The following is a 22,020-nucleotide window of genomic DNA, read 5'->3' as shown; positions in this document are numbered from 1 at the left end:
GAGGATTTGCGGGAGCTCGGGAAGGATCGCGGCGATTGGATCCAGCTCGCTCTCGCTGGAGCCCGGGTCTGGACAAGTTGAAGACCACACGAGGTGGAATGGTTTGAGTCAAGCTCTGAGTTTCAGCTCACCTGTCCTCCAAGCTGGAGCTCGTGATTGAAGGCCTCAGCCACCATTTCTTGTGTGTGTGTGTATGCGCGCGCGCGCGCATACGTGTGTCCGTGGGCCCGTCTAATAAGTAGGAACTGCTGTTAAGTGTAAATGACTGTACATAATAAGTAGACGGTTGTAGTTCTTTTGTCATGCTTTTGTTGCTTGTATAATTGCATATGTGTTTTGCCTTATTTAATTACATACGTGTTTCATTATAATAAATGTCCTTGTGTGAATGTAAACCTGCTCGTTGCATCCATTCCCTCATTGACTGAACATTTCGTGTGTTGGGAGTTAGAAAGCCATTGGTTTGCCGTCATAGGGGGACATTTGGACTGACGGTTCTCGGAGATTACGCCGGTGGGAATCGCGCACGGACAAGCTCGCCTCGGCGGTTTGTTCCGTACGAGTTCCGTCGAGGGTGGAATACCCCGGAAGTTGGATCACGTGGGTATTTAGGTACATTGAAGATTGGCAATCGACCCTACCCCACGTGATCTGCCGATTGGCGTATTTCGGTTCTTGTACAAGGACCCGTCGCTCAGAGTTATCTGGGCGGCGATCTATATTCTGGGCGATCGGTCGGGCCGACTCGACTTGCGGCTCCTTTCAGAGCGGTCGGTTGGCGGCTGACCCCCGGCCAGTAACAATATATATATATATATATATATATATATATATATATATATATATATATATATATATATATATATATATATATATATATATATATATATAGTTACGGCTGTGGAAATTTGCAGAATACCATATAGGTCCTTAGTTAGTTATGCCGATAAGTCCGTGTTCAGTTAGATTTCCCCACCGTTGTTTAATAGGAATTATTTGTGTCACAGGGCTGTGATCCTTTGAGATAGCCGTTTTTCTTTACTATCGTTATTTCGGACCAACCACGTTTCAACCACCACAACCACCTTCACAACGCCACCATCACAACAACCATGATCGCCTCAACCACCAACCTCACCTAACCACCTTCCCCACTACGCCAACTGCTGATCCCCTTCTCCACAAACCAAACCACAACCCTCTGTCGGTGGCGCACGGATTTTCCCGCCTGCTTTTCCCGCGCGCCGATCGGGGAGATCGTTCGTCATTGGTCGGTCGTGGAAGTGAGGCGCTGGAGATAAGGAACTCCCCCTTTCTCGAAGCTTCCCGCAGGAGCTGGTAGGGGGGTGGAGCGATAAACGGGGAGGAGCGAGGCGTTGAAACTGAGGAATATAAGGGCGCGCAGGACGCCAGGTCTGGGTCTTCGTGGTGGTTTTCGTCTGTGTGTGTGTCGTGTGCGTTGGTGGTTACGTCTTGGTCTTCGGAGAGTCTTGGGTTCGGTGGTTCGGGTCTAGTCGTCGGAGCTCGCAGTCGGTGGGGTGCCTGGGCGTGGCACGGGGGACGCGGACGGGAGGCGCCGCTTTGCCAGCTCTGTCGCGCACGCCTGCGCATCCGTGTGGAGAGCGCCGGAGAGAGCTCGCCGGCCCCGTGGAAGGCCAAGCTCAGCCGCGGCTGTCCTAGCTGCCTTGGGGGACAGACGTCGCGACTCGACCACCATCGCACCATGAGGTGCAGGTCACCTGCAACGGTCTTGTGGGGCCCGTTCGGTCATCCAGGCTCCACGCCGTAAAGGTCTACGGACCCTGTCTGGCGCCCTTGTCTTTGGGGGTAGCCTTTTCTTTTCTTTTGAATGAATGTTGGTGGCGCCGTGTCCTATAAGTAAAACTGGTGAAGTGCTTGTACATTAATAAATAATAGTCGGTTGTCGTGCTTTCGTTGCCTGTATATGTGTTTGATTGTTTTACTGCATACGTGTTTTCATTGCTTTGGCTGTACATACGTGCATACGTGTTAATTGAAATAAATGTGCTTGGTTAAATGTACCCCGTTCGTTGCGTCCTCCTTTCTCCCCATTGAAATGCCATCTTGCATTGCAGAATAATAGTTGGGTTGTTAAATACCCGTTAAGTAGAATCGGATCCGGCGAGGTCGGGCGATAATACCCGCTTGGTTATCACTGCAGAAAGGAACGGACCGCTTGAGCGGTTCGTGTCCAAGCCGACCTGCGCCGAGGTACGTTCTCCCAGTAGGCTACCCGCGCAGGTCCTTAGGTATATCGATATTCGGCGATTGACCCTATTTTGCGCGGGTAGAAAATTGGCTAGGCCATGGTGGGGTCGAAAACCCACCCGTGACATGGTTCCGGCATTGTTCCGGAAGGTCACGACTGAATTGTCCGTCCAGTGGGCGACGCGGCTGCTATTAGGGAAACGCGGTCGATCGCACGCCGGTGGGCGCGAATTCGTAACAATATATATATATATATATATATATATATATATATATATATATATATATATATATATATATATATATATATATATTGTTGCGGATTCGCGCCCGCCGGCGTGCGAGCGGCCACGTAACTCGAATCGCGGCACGTCGCCCACCGGACGGACAATCCCGTCGTGACCCTCTCGGACTAACGCCGGGAATTAGTCACGGGTGGGCCTTTCGGCCTCACCACGATCGTGCCAATCGGCCCCCCGCGTGGGATAGGGTTGCTCGCCAAATTCGACCTACCTAAGTACCCACACGGAGGGTAGACCGGGCGATCGCACCTCGCCGCAGGTCGACTTTGGACACGGGCCACTTTAAGCGACCCGTTCCGTACTATCGGGATAACCGAGCGGTGTTATCGTCAACCTCGACGGTTCGATTCATTATCGGGCGTTTTTAGCCCACGACCAACCCTTTACGTGAAGTAAGATGGAGATTCAATTAGAGAAAAGACGAAGCGAAACGGGAGAAACAGTTCAACATAAAGCACATTTATTCCGCGGCAAACGGAAAGCACACATACAATTATACACCAAAAGCAAATGTAAAAGTAGAAGAAACACACAATTCTGCACAAAAAGCAAATGCAACAATGCAGATCTACTACCGACTACCGAGCACACGGCAACACTTATACAGTTTTACTTCACAGACGGCGCCGACAACACATATACTCAAAGCAAAAGAAAAAGGGACCACCCTCAACGATGAGGGGGGGCAGACGGGCCTGGGGCCGAGACCGCGTCGAGCCTACCCGTCTGGTGATGAGCCGCAAAATGGCGGCGGCGCCCCGACTCCGCGGGCCTCGCTGGCACTGCCTGGAAATGGGGTGGGAACGGGGCCCCCTTCTCACACTATCTCAGCGCGGGGGGAAACAGGAGGGGGTTGTTGATGCTCGGGGGAATGAGGATATCTTGCTGGCTTGGGTCCCGCGACGAGCGTCTCCACCGCGACCTCGGTCGCGTTACCGGCCTCCCCTCTCCGCAGCTCCCCGACTCTGACACGAGCGCCCTCTCGACTGCCTTCGCCGCCGCCACCTCTCCACTCTTCTCAGCTCCGTCCAACTGCTTTCTCTGACTCTTCTCTTCTCAACTCTCCTTGACTGACTACTACTGCCTTTTCGGCGAGCGAACGCGGCCCTTTATAGCCCCCGGGGCTTCGCTCCTTCACCTTCGACCCTTCACCTCTGGCTGGCTCCCCATTGGACAGAGGAAAAGTTGGCATGAATGATTTTTGATCCGCGAATCTGCATATAGCGATTATACTCCGACGCACCTGGAGGCGGGGCCAAATCGCGCCACGTTCGCTGATAGGACGGAACAGAAGAGGGCGTGAATCGTTTTTGATCCGATTCTCGGAAAGGCTGGTGTTTTTGCACCCGCTGCTCGGTGCGCGCCCTGCACGAGTCCAGGATCGGCGCCCACAAGCGGCGCGGGAATGGCGGTGATGCGATGGTTGCGAGAGCGAGATGTGACGGCAAGGGTCGTGGCTGTTGTTGTGAAGCGGCGTTGCGGTTGGTGGTTGTTGTGTGATGGCTGTTGAGACGTGGTTGGTGGTGGTTGTGGTGGTAGTAATGGCGGCTGGTCCAAAATAAAGATAGTAAAAGAAAAACGGCTATCCTGAAGGGTCGCAGCCCGAATGAATGACATTTATTCCATCTAAACAACGGGTTTGGGCCTAACTACACATATACTTACAGAGATATCTCACCTACGGGACCTGAATGGTGGTTTGCGAATTTCGTCAACCACAACAATATATATATATATATATATATATATATATATATATATATATATATATATATATATATATATATATATATATATATATATATATCTTCTTCTTCTTCTACTTTCGGCTGCTCCCGTTAGGGGGCCGCTACAGCAGTCATCCATATGATCCGCATCGTGATTTGGCTTAGTTTTTACGCCGGATGCCCTTCCTGATGCAACCCTGGTCGCCTCTTACGACACAGGGATATGGTACACTTATTCTAACCGGGGCATACACCAGGCCCAGTACACTGGTACTCATTTTGTCGACCTTGGAAGGATGACAGGCTGAGTCATCCTTCTGGTGTGTATTAATTCAAGCAGCCAACGCGGCTTGAACTCAGGACCTTTTGGATCCCAAGCTGCTACCCTAACCACTACGCCAACACCAGGCTATATATATGTAATATATATATATATATATATATATATATATATATATATATATATATATGTAATATATATGTAAATATATATATATATATATATATATATATATATATATATGTAAATATATACATACATATATTGCGGGCCGGGGGTCGGGTGAGAAGACCACCAGGGGGGGGGGGGAAAGCTATCTCGGGCTCTTACCAGACTCCCTGGAATTGCAGGCCGTCGCACACGGATAATTCTCGCTAACCGACCGTGAACGCCGATAACTCAACCACGTGACTTAGGGTCCTCCGCCTAATTTATCCAGTTACCTAAGAAATAATCACGTGATCTAATTTCCGGTTGACATGTCCTTGTCCGAACCGGATCACTTTACCGGATCAGATGCAGCCGAGCGACCCTGCCAAGGATGTACCGGCTAAAAGGAACGGATCGTGCTGTTCCCATAAAAGTTCCCATAAAAGGAACGGATAAAGTGCTGGCTAGGTTAGTATAGGACCATGCTGGATCAATAAAAGAATAGACAAAAACGAGCTGGGAACATTTCTACAAATAATTTATTAACAGGCAGGTGAGGAAAGATATGTGGCACAGTGAATATAGCTTTTATTGTTGTGTGTGAGCAGGGATAGGAAGAAATGTGAGAGGGGAGCAATGATACAAGCAACTTACAAAAGCAGACACAGAGCAGAGTTATCGTGACATAATTCTTGTACAATCTTAACTTTATCGAGGACAGGTGCCATGACACACACACACACACACACACACACACACACACACACACACACACACACACACACACACACACACACACACACACACACACACACACACACACACACACACATCCTCCCAATGAAGAGAAAAAGGAGGAGAGCAGATGAGGCTAACGGTCTCTCAATACCTTGCACGATTGCCCCACCGCGCCACCAATATGTTTTGGGGGGATGCTCTGCTGGTCGGTACCTCCCTGACAGCCGGCGTGTCGCCTCCCATCTCGCGGCACCCCGTGCAGCCAGCATCGGTTCAGAAAATGAGACGCGACCGCCAGGCGCAAAGGGAGGGACCTGTGCGTAGCCAGCAGCAAGTGGGTGGAGATAGGCGGAGTCCGAAGCAAGTGGGCGGAGTGGCAGACAGGATCAGGTGGGTGGGTGGAGTCAGCGACGAGGCGGTGAAGAAAGGGCGGAGTCAGCAGGCGAGTTGACGGAGAAGGGCAGTTTGAGAAGGCGGAGTCAGCAAGCGGGTCGTAGAGAAAGTGGAGTCAGCAAGCGGGTCGGTGAAGGACGGGTGGAGAAGGTGAGTTAGAGATCCAGTGTGTTGTGTGTGAGAGGGGGGGGAGAGAGACAGAGAGAGAGAGAGAGAGAGAGAGAGAGAGAGAGAGAGAGAGAGAGAGAGAGAGAGAGAGAGAGAGAGAGAGAGAGAGAGAGAGAGAGAGAGAGAGAGAGAGAGATCGAGATCGAGATCGAGATCGAGATCGAGATCTTTGGCTCTTCCGCTTCACGATCCGTCCTTTTATAGATCCCGTGGTGCGGGGTGGGGGCGCCACCCCGAAGCGATGTCGTCACCTGTATCGGGCGCTCTGATTGGCCTGGCCATGATAGCTGGAAGCGGCTCCACTACACTACCGGCAAGATGGTTCCAAGCTGCGGAATCGTCTCACTCTGAACCCCATGATATGAATCTCCTTGCACCGAACCCCGTGATATGAATCTCCTTGCACCGAACCCCGTGATATGAATCTCCTTGCACCGAACCCCGTGATATGAATCGCCTTGCACTGAACTCCATGATATGAATTGCCTTGCACCGAACCGCATGCCGTGCCTCGACGGCCTATGGTTGTCACTGGTCAATGTGCCTGTTCCGTGGTGCGCCACGCGGCCGAGCGATCCGGCCGCACAGCATGCCTCTGCCTGGTAGCAGTTGCATCGAGGTGGAGGTGCGGGAGGATCTCTGCTGTCCGCGGGAGACATTTGTGGCTGTCTTGGTGAGTGAAGACTGACGGTAAGACGTTATTGTAACCTCATGCGCAGAACCAACCAAAGATGTGTGTTATTCGTGCCCCATTCTGTATGATGATAAAGTATCACGGGCTGCGCGCGAGTCCACCATTGTACACGTGGTCAGCACGTGGGTCCACCCACCATTGAGCATGCCCCGTACAGTGCGCGCGGGTCTGCCATTGTACACGTGGTCAGCGGGTCTGCCATTGTACACGTGGTCAGCCCATCATCGAGCATAGTGTTCGCGGTTATCAGAGGCGGTGGGGTGCACGGTGCCAACCCCGATCCGCGCCATTAATTGAAGGAAAGAGCATATATATAAGTGGATTGAAGAAGAATGCACTGCATGCGTACTGTATGTTGTTGGCATTTGGTGTGTTGGTTCTGCCTCTGATCGCCTGAACAGTGGGTGGGGGGTCGTCGCTGTGGGGCATGCGCTCCGTACAGTGCTGGCATTTATTGTTGGCTTCTACTGCTGCCCTTGATCTTCTGTAGGGACGCATTCTTACGTGAAGGGTGCGGCTGTGGTTTTTACCGATGGGTGTCCGAGTGGAGTGCCTGCCAGCCTTGTGAGGACCCCTTGCTTGGATTTACCTCAAGAATAGAGAAAAAAGAATAGCAATGAGGTCAGAGACTTAATCAGACCTAGCGATGTGATTTACAGAATGCACTGTCCCGTTCGACCCACGAGAGAAGAAGTAATGGAATATCTGAACGTACATTAATGAAATAACTGACTGGGGACCACTGTATGTTGGCTGCCATTGGTGTTGGAGGGATGCGGTTTCCAGAACCGCAACAATATATATATATGTGTATATTTATGTATATATATATATATATATATATATATATATATATATATATATATATATATATGTACATATATATTGTTACGGCTGTGGAAATTCGCATTACACCATAAAGGGTCCTCTGGTGAGATATATCGGTAAGTTAATGTGTAGTTAGCCCAAACCCGTTGTATAGAGGGAATATATGTGATCCATTCGGGCTGCAATTCTTCAGTTAGCTGTTTTTCTTTTTTGTCGTTATTTTGGTGCAAGAACAACAACGAACATCGCCACAACCAACATCTCAACGATCACGCCATTCACTACACGATGCCAACAATCACGCCATTCACACCACGACGCCACCTTCCACAACTACGCTACCACCATCTTCGCCACTTTCCATTCAACGAGCACCGTGCGGTCACGATCTCCGCGGGACGGATGAAAGGAGCGGAGTGGCAGCTTAAATATCTCCCGTCAAGATCTCCCGCCCAAAACGCCCGCGCTTTGGCATGGGGGAGGTGCAATTTGAGCCAGAGGTCAAAGGTGAAAAAAGGTGGGGGCCTGATTTTGGGGTAATAATTCCCTGGCCCCGAGCCAATACTGACTTTCCTCGTCCCCCGCATGGCACGGGGAGGGGGGAACGAGAGGGCACGCCCCTTTTTGGGAAGCTTCCAGAAGGGAGGTGGAGCCAGAAACGGGGCGGGGCGAAGGGTGGAGCCCCGCGCTACAAAAGGGGCGGACGAGGAGGGTTCGTGGTGGTCTTCTGGTTCGGGTCGTCTGCTGGTTGTTCCGGCAAGGTCTTCTTCTTCTTGTTCCTTGCGCGAGCCTTTTTGATCCTGGCGAGCTTGTTGTTCCTGCCGAGCCCTCGATCCTTACGCGAGCCCTGGAATCCCGCGAGCAAGCGTGGAGAATTGTTATCAGATAGCGCCAGAAAACCCCATCCGTTCCCCAAAACCCCGTCCGTGCTGTCGAGCGTATCACATGTGCGGCGTGAGGCACGAGCTCGCGGACCACGCTGGAGGAGCTCGGAGTTGCGGTCACGAGAGAAGGACACGACACACAAAGGGAAGTCGTGACTTCCATTTCTTTTGGGTTCTGTGTAAACGTGTGTGTGTGGCGCCAGTCCATCAAGTAGAATTGTTTAAGTGTCCCTGTGTAATAATTATATTCGGTAGTAGTGCTTTTGCTTTCGTTGCATTTTGTGTCATTGCATTACTGCCTTACGTGCTTGTGTGTGTGAAATAAATGTGCATTGTGTGAACTATTTCCCATTTCGTTGCGTCCTTTTTTCCCTTATTGAAAGCTCCATCTTGCATCACGTAAGGGATTGATAGTGCGTTTAAAACACCCGGTAAATAATCTGAACCGTCGAGGTCGACGATAACTCTGCTCGGTTATCCCTGCAGCACGGAACGAGCCGCTTAAGCAGTTCGTGTCCGGAGTCGACCTGCGGCGTGGTACAACTCCTCGGTACGCTACTCGCACGGGTACTTAGGTATATCGACATTCGGCGATTCACCCTGTTTCGCACGGGTAGAATGCGGACTGGGTTGTGGTGAGGTTAAACCCCACCCGTGGCTAGCTCCTTGGCGGTAGTTCCAAGAGGGTCACGACTGAATTGTCCATTCCGGTGGGCGACGTGTCGCGATTTGAGTTACATGGCCGATCGCACGCCGGCGGGCGTGAATTCGCAACAATATATACATATACTGTATATATATATATATATATATACATATACTGTATATATATATATATATATATACATATATCTTGCATTTTTTAATATGGAGAGAGGCCTGGTGTGGCTTAGTGGTTAGGGTGGCGAGCTGTTGGGACAGCTTGGGATCTTAGGGTCCTGAGTTCAAGCCCTGTCAGCCACTGAATTAACAGTAGGTGGGATTGACTCAGGCTGTCATTCTTCCGAGGTCAGTGAAATGAGTACCAATAAACTGGTAATTGGAGCATTGCATCAGTGGTGCCCCCATACTCGGTAGCAGTGGCGATGCACCGTTGACCATAGCCAGTTAAAAGCATGAAATCATGCCACCACAAAAAGTGGAAGTATAAAAAAAAAAGGAGAGAAAGCGAGATTTGAATTACTTCAGTACATTGAGTGCCTGATTCAATATAACCATCAGGATCAGCTTAAAATGATCCATCATCGACATTTTGACCCTACAATCACAGGACTTCGCCAAGGGCAGAACCACAAGCTTAGTTGTCCAAGATTAACCAAGCAGAGCTCGAGAGAGATAAAAGCATAAAGAACGTAGTGGATTTAACCCTAATATTTAGACAAGAGAGAGACATAGCTTAAGAATGTAAGAGGAAGAATAAGAACGCCCACATCCTCCAAACATTTCCAAAACAGGGCTTGGTTCCAGCAGTCCAGATTCTTTGGCAGAACTCCCAACCCAGATATTCTTCCACAGTTTACAGTTTCGACATCATCAAGAACAGAAGTATTAAATCTCTGCAGTTTTGCTCTATTTTGCTGCAGGTTTTGATATTTAGATCATGTATATTAATTTTCCTTCACTGAAGCAGTTGATTAATTTAGTGATTATTTAATAGTGTAGGCTCATTGTGTAAAACTTAGACACTGTGAATGTTAATTTTACTATTTTGGTTGTCCTCTCAAATGACCCTTTTCATGTACATCTTCATTCGATGTCCCAATATTTGAAGTTATTTTCCCGCATTTTCATTCCTTCGCATTTTCAGCCACGTTTTCAGCTTTTTATTAATGGAACTTTTGTTTGCACATATAAAATATATGTACATGTACATAAGGCACGTAATAATTCAAAATGAATGTAATTTTTTATGTAGCGTGTTTCTTTTTACTCTTTTAAGTTTCTCGTGCTGCGTTTTGCTCCCCTTCGTCCTCACTCGCCACGCCTTATCCACGTCCTTGGTATCCACGACCACGCCCTGGTATCCACGCCCGTGCCCTGGGATCCACGTCCCCGCTTTATCCTCGGTGAGCTTTGTGAGCCGCCACTCCTTGTCTACGCATTGCGAGAAAGCTGGCGTAGTTGCAAGGAACTTCTCCGAGTGCTGTTGGAGGAACATTTTCTCAAGTCCTGTAACTTGTTCTTTCTCCCAGAAAGCCTGCATTTGCACAGCTCGTTCTCCCAGCATGGAGAACGCATACACGAAGACCAACGAAGATGTTCTACGGCATTTTGAAGTCAGTGAATCCGACGGGCTTAGTCAGGATCAAGTGAAGAGGCAGTTCCAAAAATTTGGACCAAATGGTGAGTGTGGAGGGTGGGTTTAGGGGTGGGGCTTGGAGGGTTTGTTTGCTTCTTGTTGCCAAAGTTTGGGAACTTTTAATCGAGTTGTTGACCTGAAATCGACATCTCTTTTTTGCCTTGTTTTGTAACATTTTGGATTCCTTGAGAAAAGACTTTGTAAACGAACTTCGTAATTTAAGTTACTTGCAGTGTGACATGGTTGGGAGAGTGGGTTGTGGGGGGGGATCCGTTCATTTTTCTGTTTTTGATGGGGGAGAGGCAGCTGGGCTTCTTAAATTGTTTTCAGGAACCCATGAAAATCGACGTGTTTTTATATTATCGCTCCTGTTTAAAACGTACCAATTCCAATCAGACAGCCCTTGGTTGTTCCATCCATCACAAGTAATATCTATCTCAAACTTGGTTATCTATTATTCACCACTTGTAACCACTTGGTGCATAGATCTTGCGGTTCATATTCATGGAGTCACGTGTCAGGTACGAGTTGCGCAGCCACCGAGAAATCAAGTGGCACCATCAACACCTTTCAGAATGATGCAATATCGAGTGTATGCCTCTAACAAGTTTCAATAAAAGAATAGCAATAATGAAAAGAAAAGGTACAAAAGTAGGAGACTTTATGTTAAATGTTATGGATTCAAATATGAACGACATTTTTAGCCATTCATGCCCCCTTGTGACTTGGGTAGTAGTGGTAGAGTAGTAGTAGTCATAGTAGTTCTGTAGTGGTGGTTGCTTGATCTTTTCTATGGGAAGATAGCTGTTTACATGAAGCATGCAAACTATACCCGGTCAATTTGTTTAGTGCAGAAACTGCTGCTCAGACAGCAACTACATTTTATGATAGCAAGCAGTGTGACTTGCGCAAGGAGCTAAGAAGACCAGATCACTTGTTTTTGACCGCAGCCCAGACAGGAATTTGTTAAAAAATTTAGGGTGTCGGCAATAACTCGTCTACGTTTTGTGAAGGACACAATGGGATCTTTAACGTCTATCAACTAATGATCGCAGATGGGGCACACAGTTTAACGTCCATCCGAAGGACGGAGAATACACCAGCATGTGAAACACCAGGATGACAGTTTATAGCTGGGTCTGTGATCATCATTTGAACCCAAGCTAAACAGCTCAGAGGTAAGTGTACACATCTCGAGGCTGTCCTGCCAGCCTCCACTTGTGTAAATAAATACAAACCACTCCGAACCCCTTTCAATTTATGACTCCATTCAGAACGACTCCATGTTGCATGGATCTTGCGGTTCATATTCATGGAGTTGTTTACATATCCAGTTTATAAAGTATAAACCCACTTCCACTTTCCTATCGCATTTCTTTCTTTCTCATCTTCCAATAAAGACCATGATCAAATTTAAATGGCAGCATTACAGATATTAATCGATATTTAGCTTTAATATTCAACTTATTTAACTTTGTAATGTTTTTTGAAGGCTTGTTCAAGGTGAGTAAGTGTGACTTATTTGTTAGTTTTTACAAGATCGAGGTTCATGAGGAGCAAAGTGATGGAGGGTATGAACTGACAGGAGGGTAATGGAGCAATTCTTGGACACAATAAGCAAAGGAAACAATGAAGTGTAAAATAGAGAGAGGAGGGGAGGAAACACTGCAACCTGTAAGTAAGAGAATGAGGTTAATAAAGATTGGGAATAAGAATTAGAGGGGGTGGGGGTGGAGGGGTAATTTGATATCGTGGTGCACTGCCTATATTTTTTGCAAAGCATAAATGTTTTTCGACTAGCACTTCAGATTCAGAACAGGGTTCCCTGTAAATGATCAGGTAATTCATGTGTACGTTCACACCAGGTAATTGATGTTTTCCACAATTACTGTAACCCTAATATCTCTATTTTATTGTACCTCTGTCTTTGTTCTTCCTGGAATAGCCAAGGAAAATTGGCCCTACTCTGCCCCAGTCATGCATATATCGGTCATGGAAAACCTCAAATATGTATCTTACACACCTCATAGATCCAAGTTGGATGAGCGAGGATGCTTTGCATCTTACAAATCCTAAACCTTAGCGGTGAATGTGTGACTTCTTGCATCGTTATTGTTGTTTATTTCTCATACTCATATGAATTGAATAATTTTAGAATTCAAAAAGATATAATTCTTCAACTTTGTGAAAACAATGTGCTGTATACTTTGAAATTTTAAACAATCCTTAATAACTGTCTTTCTCCCCATCTACCTTCCCTGCCTATGATTCACTACATGCGTGCAACAGAACTACCTGCGGAAGAAGGTGAGTGGCACGAGAGTGTGCTTGGTTTCTTGTTGCGCTAGCTCTCCATTTAAATCCAGGTGCACTGTAGAAAACATATGGTTGAAGGTTGCATGGGCAACCGTGATGAGTGTTTACCGTGTGTCTGTTTGCTCTCATGCAATTTCATTGTCATTTTGCTGCTGACATGGCTTGCTGAGGTGTACTTGCACCCCGAGGGGAAAAGAAAAGGTTTAAGGAGGGAGAAGAGAAGAATTAAGGGGAAATGCCTTTGACATTCTGTCATGAACTGTCAGACTTGGGTGAGAGGGAGATATGAGTAAGAGAGTAGTTTTAGGCGAGGAATGTGGGAGAGAGTTTTGCCCAGGGAATGGGAATGGTGGACTAGAAGGCGGCTGAAGTAATTTGCCAAGACTATTAGAAGCATAGGATGATTCTGCACAGGAAATGTTTGAAGTTTTGCAGATGACACCATTTTTCTTTCACTTTGACAATGGTGTGGTTGCAGTCCCATCCTGAAATGCATGACTCACCAATTTCAAGTAGCAAAGCCATCATGCTGATAACATTAGAAAGACAGGTGAGCCAAATGGGAAGAGCCAGTTGGATTATCAAGGTGTGATCACACCTGCAGCAGGTATTTTGCTTGCTCAGCCGGTTTGGTCATCTGACTCATGGCTTGCTTTGATCCAACATGATCCTTGTGCTAAACTACCATTTGGTTATTTATAATTTCGCATTCCCACGTAACAAGAATTGTAAAATCTCGGTTGAAATATAATTTGTTGCCCTGAGTAAATGGAGGCTATTGGGATTAAAAACTTGGACAGCTGTCCGATGCGTCACCATAGCAAGCCGTGTTTATTGAGGTAACATGATGCTTTTGGGGGCCAAATGATACTGATTGTGACAATGGCTGCCTCTGTCTGCCTTCAGGAAAATCTGTTTGGGAGCTTCTGCTCGAACAGTTCAAGGACTTGCTTGTTCAAATTCTTCTCCTCGCTGCCTTTATCTCCTTTGTAAGTGGATATCACTGATGAAAGTGATACGTGATACAAAATTTTGGGGAGGAAATTCAAAATGTTACAAACTAGCCTCTTGAGCTTTTTGTCTCACACTGTCAACTTGAATGTTCTTGGAGTTTGTCACGACCTGATCAAAACCCTCTTCAGTTCAAATCCCCTTTTGGAGTAAGCACAACCACTGCCAGTCTTCAAAGAACTTATTTTATTTATTTATTTTTTCGCCGATAAATGATCCATGGACAGGTTACTCTTGAAGCAGGTCTTCAAGGATGGCATGAATGATGCCAAACCTGCACCAAAGTGCTCTTTAAACGAATAGATACCATCGTGTAATGGTGACGACACGTCGACACAAATGACTAAGCTGGCATCTCAGAGATTTGTGGGTTCAAATCTGGCTGGAGATAGAAGTTTGTGGTCGATGGTCTGCCATTCCCATCAAAAGACAGCTGGTCACACATGACACATGAACACCTGGGTGCGTCAATTAGTTTATTGCATAGGGGCTGCAGCCACACAGCAACCACACCCTGTGATGTAAAGCTGTGTACCCTGGTGGAAATGAATACCCAAGAAAACTGGACCACTTCCTACTTGCAGTTTAAGCAGGAATTTTTCAGCGAGCCGACATTAACTTTCGATAGCATTATTTTGCAAAGAGAATACAACTTCTGGTTTAGTTTCAGTCTATGAAGACAGCAGTGTGCAGCTGCGACATGCAACTTGCAAAAAAAATATAACTGCCTACACAGTCTTTACAAGCCTTTTTTTGGAAATGACAGACGAGTCCACCCCCCAATAAGACAATGCCAGTCTCCATTACTATTCTTCCCTGGGGAAGGAGGTGGAAGGGGAGGGGGGGGGAGAAGGTTGTTGCCTACTTTTGAAAAAAAAGCCTCAATGGTGTAATGGATACCAAGGCAGGGTAGATACCTGGCAGCTGCCCCCTGTTTGTTAGGACCCTTGCAACAAGTACTGCATTCATGGTCACCTTTACAGTTGAGAGGTGCTATTGCATATCCATACAGGGGGTCCCCGTTATATGTCCAATATACTTTCCAGAGAAGTTGGACTTATAACGAAATGATGGGATAGCTGGGAATTTTATCTCGAAAATAATGAATGTAGTTATGGGGGAATGCGTTCCAACACTTGGTTTACATCCTAGCAATCAAAAAATGCACATGAAACACACAAAACATAGGAAACTAGAAGGGCAGAGTGAGCTGGTGTGCTCCGAACCAGGAAGTAATTTTTTTTTCTCTTTTCTCTTCTCTTTTTGTTTTTCCTTGCGATGACATTGCGAAAAGGCAAAATACGTTGGCGCTAATTGAATATTTGGCATTAAAACTAAGTTGCGAATAATCGTAACTGCGAATAATATGCGAACTTCCGGGCCACACACGTACGGGCACGCGAGAGCGAAGAAACGGCCTGTGTGGTTGTTGTTTGTTGCTCGCTGTTTGAATATTTATTTATTATTATTTTTATTTATTTATGTATTTTTTTGCGGGCACGTACTAGTTAATAAAATGATGCGACATCACAAATAACAATTATCAAGTGCGCGTTGTCATGGTAACGGCAGCAGATTGAGAATTTTCACAACTCATTTAAAGCCACCATGTGACATTCAACAACTTATCATCAGTGCTTGTTGCCTTCATTCTGATCGTAGAAAATATTTGAAAATACCTTGGAACATTGCTTTTCAACCAGCTTTACGATCCCGTTATCAGGTTTAAAATATGTTGTAAAACAAAAATATGTATTTTATATGTGTGTTTTTCATGTTTTGGGTGACCTTGGGTCAATTTCGATCAAACTTTGTACACATGTTAATATTACATGCATAAATAGACAGTAAAAGTTTCAGGATAATAAGTGCAAAACTGTTTGAGAAATAGCCATGTGTAATTCACAAAATTCCCCATTGGTTTATAATGGGCGATAATATAAAGTGATGCAGAATCCAGATCCTGATCTTGAACATCACCAAAAGTCACATATCTTTTTGCACTCTGGATTTCTATCAGCTGTTAAAATTTCATCCAAATCGGTTAAGAATTGTGACCTGTAGAAGGAATATAATTTTTTTTTTTAATCACGCCAATAGTTAAAAACTTTGACGTCATATGCTTGCAAAAACTGTGCATAATTTGTACTAACATGCATTTTAAAACATTTAGATATTCCATTGAAGTTTGTTTTGGCGTCAACAGGAAGTCGCTACGACTTCCGGTTACTGAGTTATGTTCAAAAGCTTGTTTTCACCTTTTTTTGACGTAACGTCGTGACGTTAAGTGCGATTATGACGTGATTTGATCCCAGACTATTTCAGCAAGATTGGCTATCACGTGTTAAAATTTGAGAACGATTGCTTCTGTACTTTCGGCTGCACACGAGCGTAAATATTTTTTTTTAAATGACGTCGATAGGCAAAACTTTGACGTCATACGCTTGCGAAAACTATGCGTAATTTGTAATAAGATGCATTTAGTAATCATTTAGATGTTTGAATGAAGTTTAATTTGGCGTCAACCGGAAGTCGCTACGACTTCCGGTCACTGAGTTATGTCCAGAAATGTGTTTTCACGTTGTGTGACGTCACGTCGTGACGTTTAGTCCGATTAAGACGGGGTTTGAACGCAGACCGTCTCAGGTGGATTGCCTATCAGGTGTAAACATTTAAGAACGACTGGTCCAGCCGTTTGGGCTGTAGACGACCGGACAAACAAACAAACAAACCAACAAACGGAACAGACCAACATACTTGACAAAATCGAAGATTTCGCCAAGTAACAAACGGACACAAATGCAATGCCTTCTCCTTTGGCGAGGGTAAAAATACATTACTGTACAGTACGCGGTGGCATTATGTGTACCAATGCACAGAGTGAGGTAGAGTCTGAGAGGGAGAAGATGCAGTGAGTGCATTGTGGGGTGGAACGCCATGGTAACTGGTTTTCCATCCAATGGACGTTAGTGTGGGGAATTGCTGGATGTATAATGAAAATGTTCCAAGTAACTTATGGACTTGTATGTGAAACAACAGATAGCGGGGAGACTTATACCATGTACTATAAATAGCCCTGTACGACAGATAGCCCTGTACTATAAAAGGAGCCGTGTGATGCGTGTGTGCATCCATCCGGGTTCCACCCATTGGTCGGATAGTTCGCCTGACTCCATCCACAATTTCTATACTACGTGATTCTATACTTCTATACACCTACATATTTTACCTGTAATGCTAGATGCCTACAGGTAAGAGTACTTTCAGGGTTGATGATGTTCTTCATTTTTAACCAGACTCCATGGTGTCATAATTAAAGTATCCGCTGTGTGTCTGGGTGGTTGGAGGTTCAAACCCTGGCCGAGTCATACCAAAGCCTTTGAAAGGGGACTTGCTGCTTCCTTGCTTGACGCTCAGCATTTAAATGGAGAGTACTTTGTGCCCAAGTTCTCAACCAGCCTCCCTAAAAAACAGGTTTTACACAACTAATTTACTCTATACTGTCTTAAAGTTAACACTCACTGCCTCCTCAGGGCACGTTTAACAAGACAACTTACTTTGACTATTCCCTGATACAAGAGTAATCTAAGCAATGAGGTCACAAGGTCCATTATATTCTTACCACAATCTAGCAATGGATTCCCCCCTCTCCCCCACTCCCCATTCCATGTAACAATATTATTATTCCATGGATTTAGAAATGAATAACGTTAGGCAATGGACAAACCAACAAAGTATATGGGATTTAATCCTGGGATCTCTGCATCAAGAGCTTTGTGGTCAGATGGGAACACTAAACAGGCCAACCTGTGTGTGGTCGTATGGCAGCTTAGCTGCCGTGGTAGCTATCATTTCTTGAAGCGCGACTGTGTCGCTGATGCAGTGCCCCTATACCAGTACACACACTGGAACTGGTACTCATTTTGCTGACCTCGGAAGGATGACAGGCTGAGTCAACCCCCTGGTGTATTAATTCAGTGGCCGACGGGGCTTGAACTCAGGACCTTAGGATCCCAAGCTGCCACCCTAATCACTGACCCAACACCAGGCTCGGACCAACCTCAACACATTGCAGTTCATTTTTAGAAATGAATTGACATGAAAATGCCATTGATAAAATACATTGCTGCCCATATCTCACGAAGAGTTAAATAAAAATTAAAGATGTGCCATCACATATGCTGGCAATGTTTATGTTTCTCTGGCATGTTTAGTTTGGCTTCCCATCGTTGGGCACAAAAATGTTCTCCCTCTTCTGAAATTATTCGACTTAACTGTCTTATTATTGAAATTTGATTTGTAACCTGTAGAAGCATTATTATCACAGTATGATGATCACAAAACTTTATTTTTAAAGTGGTCTAAATATTGAAATAGTCTTTGACATCTCAAAGGTGCTGGCATGCTTCGAGGAGCACGAGGACACACTGACAGCATTTGTTGAACCACTTGTAATCGTTCTCATCCTCATGGCAAATGCTGTGGTCGGCGTATGGCAGGTGAGCTGTTGTTTCTGTCGGTGCCTTGTTTTGCATCATCATCTTACTTTGCTCATGCTTTAAGAGTGGGATTTTCGTTCCAGCAATCATTTACGATGATCACCTCTCATCAAGTTTTTGTTTCTAATCGCATTAGCAGAACATTCTAGGGGAAAAAAATATATATGATACGAAAAAAAACAAAAAACATTTGCTGATACGGATAATCTCTCGGTTGAGTTTAAATTGATTTGTTGGTGTTTATATTGTGTATTGTCGTCACATATCCCATCACAAGCTTTTAACTACCTGACCAATGGTTTGGTGGTGCTTTAGGAACGCAATGCAGAGAGTGCTATCGAAGCATTGAAGGAATATGAGCCAGAGATGGGAAAGGTGTTCAGACAGGGCCGCAAGGTGGTGCAACGCATCAAAGCAAGGGACATGGTCCCTGGGGATGTCGTTGAGGTGGCAGGTGAGGTTCTTATGTTTAAAAAAAAGTTTTTTTTTGCTTTTTCAACCCAGCAGCTCTTGTAACTTAAAGATGTCCTGCTTCGTGTTATCATTATGTCGTAATAGCACTTTATATTGGGATATTGTTAACCACACAAGTTTAAGGAAGGTTGCAGACTACTTTTTGTGGGCATGATTGTGTTGAAGGAAAATGTGCATTCAGTGATGGTTCCTATTTCCAAGTGCATGTGATATAAATAGATAATGATCTGTTTGTACTGTATGAATGATTATGGTGTTAACCTCGGGGAGACTGCTATTGTCATTCACTGAGTAGTCCAAACTGAGGACGTCCCAGCAGGCTAACCGGTTGTTTCACAGATTGTGGGAAAGATGGGAGTGGAGGATATTTGGGTGTGGTTTGCATGTGTTTCCTATTTATTGCTTCAGGTATTCTTTTTCCTTATATCCTTCATGGAAGTAAAACGCATTTTTGTACACCATTTTGGCACGACACAATAACTTTGGCTTTCCTTTCTCAACTTTTATAAGATGCAAGAGCTTTGCTTGTTTACAACAGCCACCCCTACTTCCACCCAAGTTTAAACTGATTGCCTCCATTGTTGAACTGTAGCCTATGATTAGAATAGTGTTGGGTTTTTTGCTATGTATGGCAGTATTATTTATTATCTTGCCAAAACGAAGTTTTTGCAAGATATGTTAGTCAGATTGTATGTTTTTTTTTGTTTGTCTGTAATTACGTATAAAAAATTCTGCAGAGCACAGTTATTGGAAATTTTTGTAACTTCACATATCAGAGGCCTATAGAGGTCCCTTTCAGCACATAAAATTTTGAAGGTCAAGGTCACTTTGTCGCAAATCAGGGGAGTCGACGAAACCCTTATTTTTGAGTAATTTTGATCGGATCGTCTTCAAACTTCATGGGAATATAGGTCATGGTCTGGCGCTCAGCTGATTAATTTTTGGTGGCGATTGGCCTTGACCTTCATGGTTAGCGCCTCAGGTCAAACATATTTGACCCCAAGGTCAAATTTTCAAGTTTTAGGAACCATATCGTGTAGTACCTCAAATTGAACACCTCGATGAGTGCTTTCTAGATATGTCAAGCTTGAGACATTATGATGTCATTTGGTGAGGTTATGAGGCAAACGCATATTTTTCATGGTTACTCTGTAGAACGATTCTCATCGGAATCTCTCGTAGGCAGATATTCTTCAAGGAGTCGCTCCTGGTGGATAGCAGCTCTGTTAACCTCAGTGTGACCTTAAAGAAGTCACACGTGGTCACCTTTTGGCAAGATACGGGTCACCCTGCGGGTGACATTGGTTTATTTTTTATTTATTATTTCTCTCTCATGGAATAGAAAATGCTTTTGATTCAATGACACCACCTTCATCAATCTATGCAACTCTTGCCTTTATCTTTCCCTCTCCATTTTACAACTTTCGGTAACTCTTTTCACCATCTAAGCACTGAAGTTGTATTTTTTTTTGGGCTCTGTTTTTTTTTTATTTTGTAAACTTATTTTTTGGAGTCTCTCCCATGCCCTTTTTGAGAACATACTTTTATACTGCACATACCTTTTTAGTGGTCTATAGCACATTTTCTTTCCAAAACAACTCTCAGGCTCATGGAAGCGCTTGCTTATTACATATGTTACATGCAGGGAAAGGATGTTGGGTGACTGTTGCTTTAACAACAGACATACACAGATATTAGAAGCCAAATGACAAACAAAAACGGTCTGTAGGATTTGAACATGAGACATTATGAACTGCCTGCTCAGCTTAAAACAGGACAAAGTCGTGTATAGACACTAAAGTTACTTCAGTCGCTGCACATTCACACCCTGTTATTCTTTCTGCAGGCCATTTACACTTGTCATATCTTGGAATTTGAATAGGGATTGATTGAAATGAAGGTATTGTAATGATTCACTTGTAAAATTCAGAACATTTTTATTTCTTAATTCAGAACAGCCCAACACTGATTGTTTTTTTCCCCTTAGCTTGCTTAATTGGTACTTATATACAAGCTAATTTTAAAAGGCCAGGCCAGATCAGATCTGTGACTTGCTACAGGTACCATGTAAACCTGTACTAACATGTTTCATGATCAGGATGTCAGCAACTAAACAATCTCCCCCAATAGGTTTCCTGGTGAGGAGGGTGTATGGATATGGACACTCAGCAGCAGGATTAAAAACAAAACCTGTCAAAGGGCAGAGGATCTCCTTGTGAGCCGATGGCCATCCATATCTGGTGCTTAATTGTGCTTGCAGATGTCCTCCTGCAGTTGGGTTAACTCTTTCTCGGAGGTTGGTGGCAGGATTTGCTTTCCCGCCACTGTAAAACACTTCATTCCGCAAAAGACACACACAAAAAAAAATACTGCAAAGAAAACTGAAAACCCACTCTGTTGGAGTACATCCTGTGCAGCTGCCCTTTGTAGGGCAGCTTACCGGATGACGGGATTGGGGTAAAGCCTTTGGGATTCACATTCTTTGATGATGAGGAAAAGCATGGGGTAATCTTCTTTGGTCAGGTTGTGGTGGTGTATGTTGGGGTGGTGCTGAGGTGTTGTCCACCAGACTGTGGTCTCCTCGGGTTAACCTGAGGCAGTCTCTTCAGGTGGGTTCCTGAAATGTCCTCACTGTAAAAGAGGATGATCACCTCCCTGTCTCTGCTATCATCTGAGCTCCAGCATTTGAACGGCAGTATTGCAGCACTCTCTGAGGTTCGGAGACCGGATAGTGGTAAGATCATGGTGGGTGGTTATGCCGACCACTGGTTTGGTCGCTCTGATGATTATCATTCCCAAGGAGTTGCTACAGCTGTATTCAATAAGCTGACTCCCATGATGATTGTGGTAACACCAGTCAACGATTGTATTATGAGACTGAGGATTCTCACTCTTTGGGTTTCATTTCCCTGGTCTCTGTTTATGCACCGACTGAGGCAACTGATCTCACTGTGATGGAGGCATTCTATGCCACGCTCGACTCTGTGGTTGATCAGTGCCTCAGTTAATATACTCTTCCAGTGTAGGG

At 45.2% G+C, this 22,020-nt stretch overlaps 1 protein-coding gene across 1 annotated transcript in view; it reads left to right on the top strand.

Annotated features, from left to right (window-relative positions):
* The first annotated feature begins 10,339 nt into the window (after positions 1-10,339).
* Positions 10,340-22,020, top strand: part of LOC147028660 (sarcoplasmic/endoplasmic reticulum calcium ATPase 1-like) — a 77,334-nt gene continuing 65,653 nt past the window's right edge. Inside the window, exons 1-6 of the mRNA XM_085879284.1 lie at positions 10,340-10,459; positions 10,586-10,736; positions 12,982-12,999; positions 13,915-13,997; positions 18,414-18,518; positions 18,834-18,972. Coding sequence (XP_085735410.1) covers positions 10,619-10,736; positions 12,982-12,999; positions 13,915-13,997; positions 18,414-18,518; positions 18,834-18,972 — 463 coding nt within the window. The 5' untranslated portion in view covers positions 10,340-10,459; positions 10,586-10,618. The remainder of the gene's footprint in view (positions 10,460-10,585; positions 10,737-12,981; positions 13,000-13,914; positions 13,998-18,413; positions 18,519-18,833; positions 18,973-22,020) is intronic.

Source organism: Eptatretus burgeri, chromosome 4, assembly GCF_056783735.1.
Source record: "Eptatretus burgeri isolate ZD-2024b chromosome 4, Ebu_testis_v1, whole genome shotgun sequence".
In the NCBI taxonomy this organism is placed as follows: domain Eukaryota; kingdom Metazoa; phylum Chordata; class Myxini; order Myxiniformes; family Myxinidae; genus Eptatretus; species Eptatretus burgeri.
The sequence above is the reverse complement of the archived record's forward strand: the minus strand, read 5'-3'. Positions and strand labels throughout refer to the sequence as shown.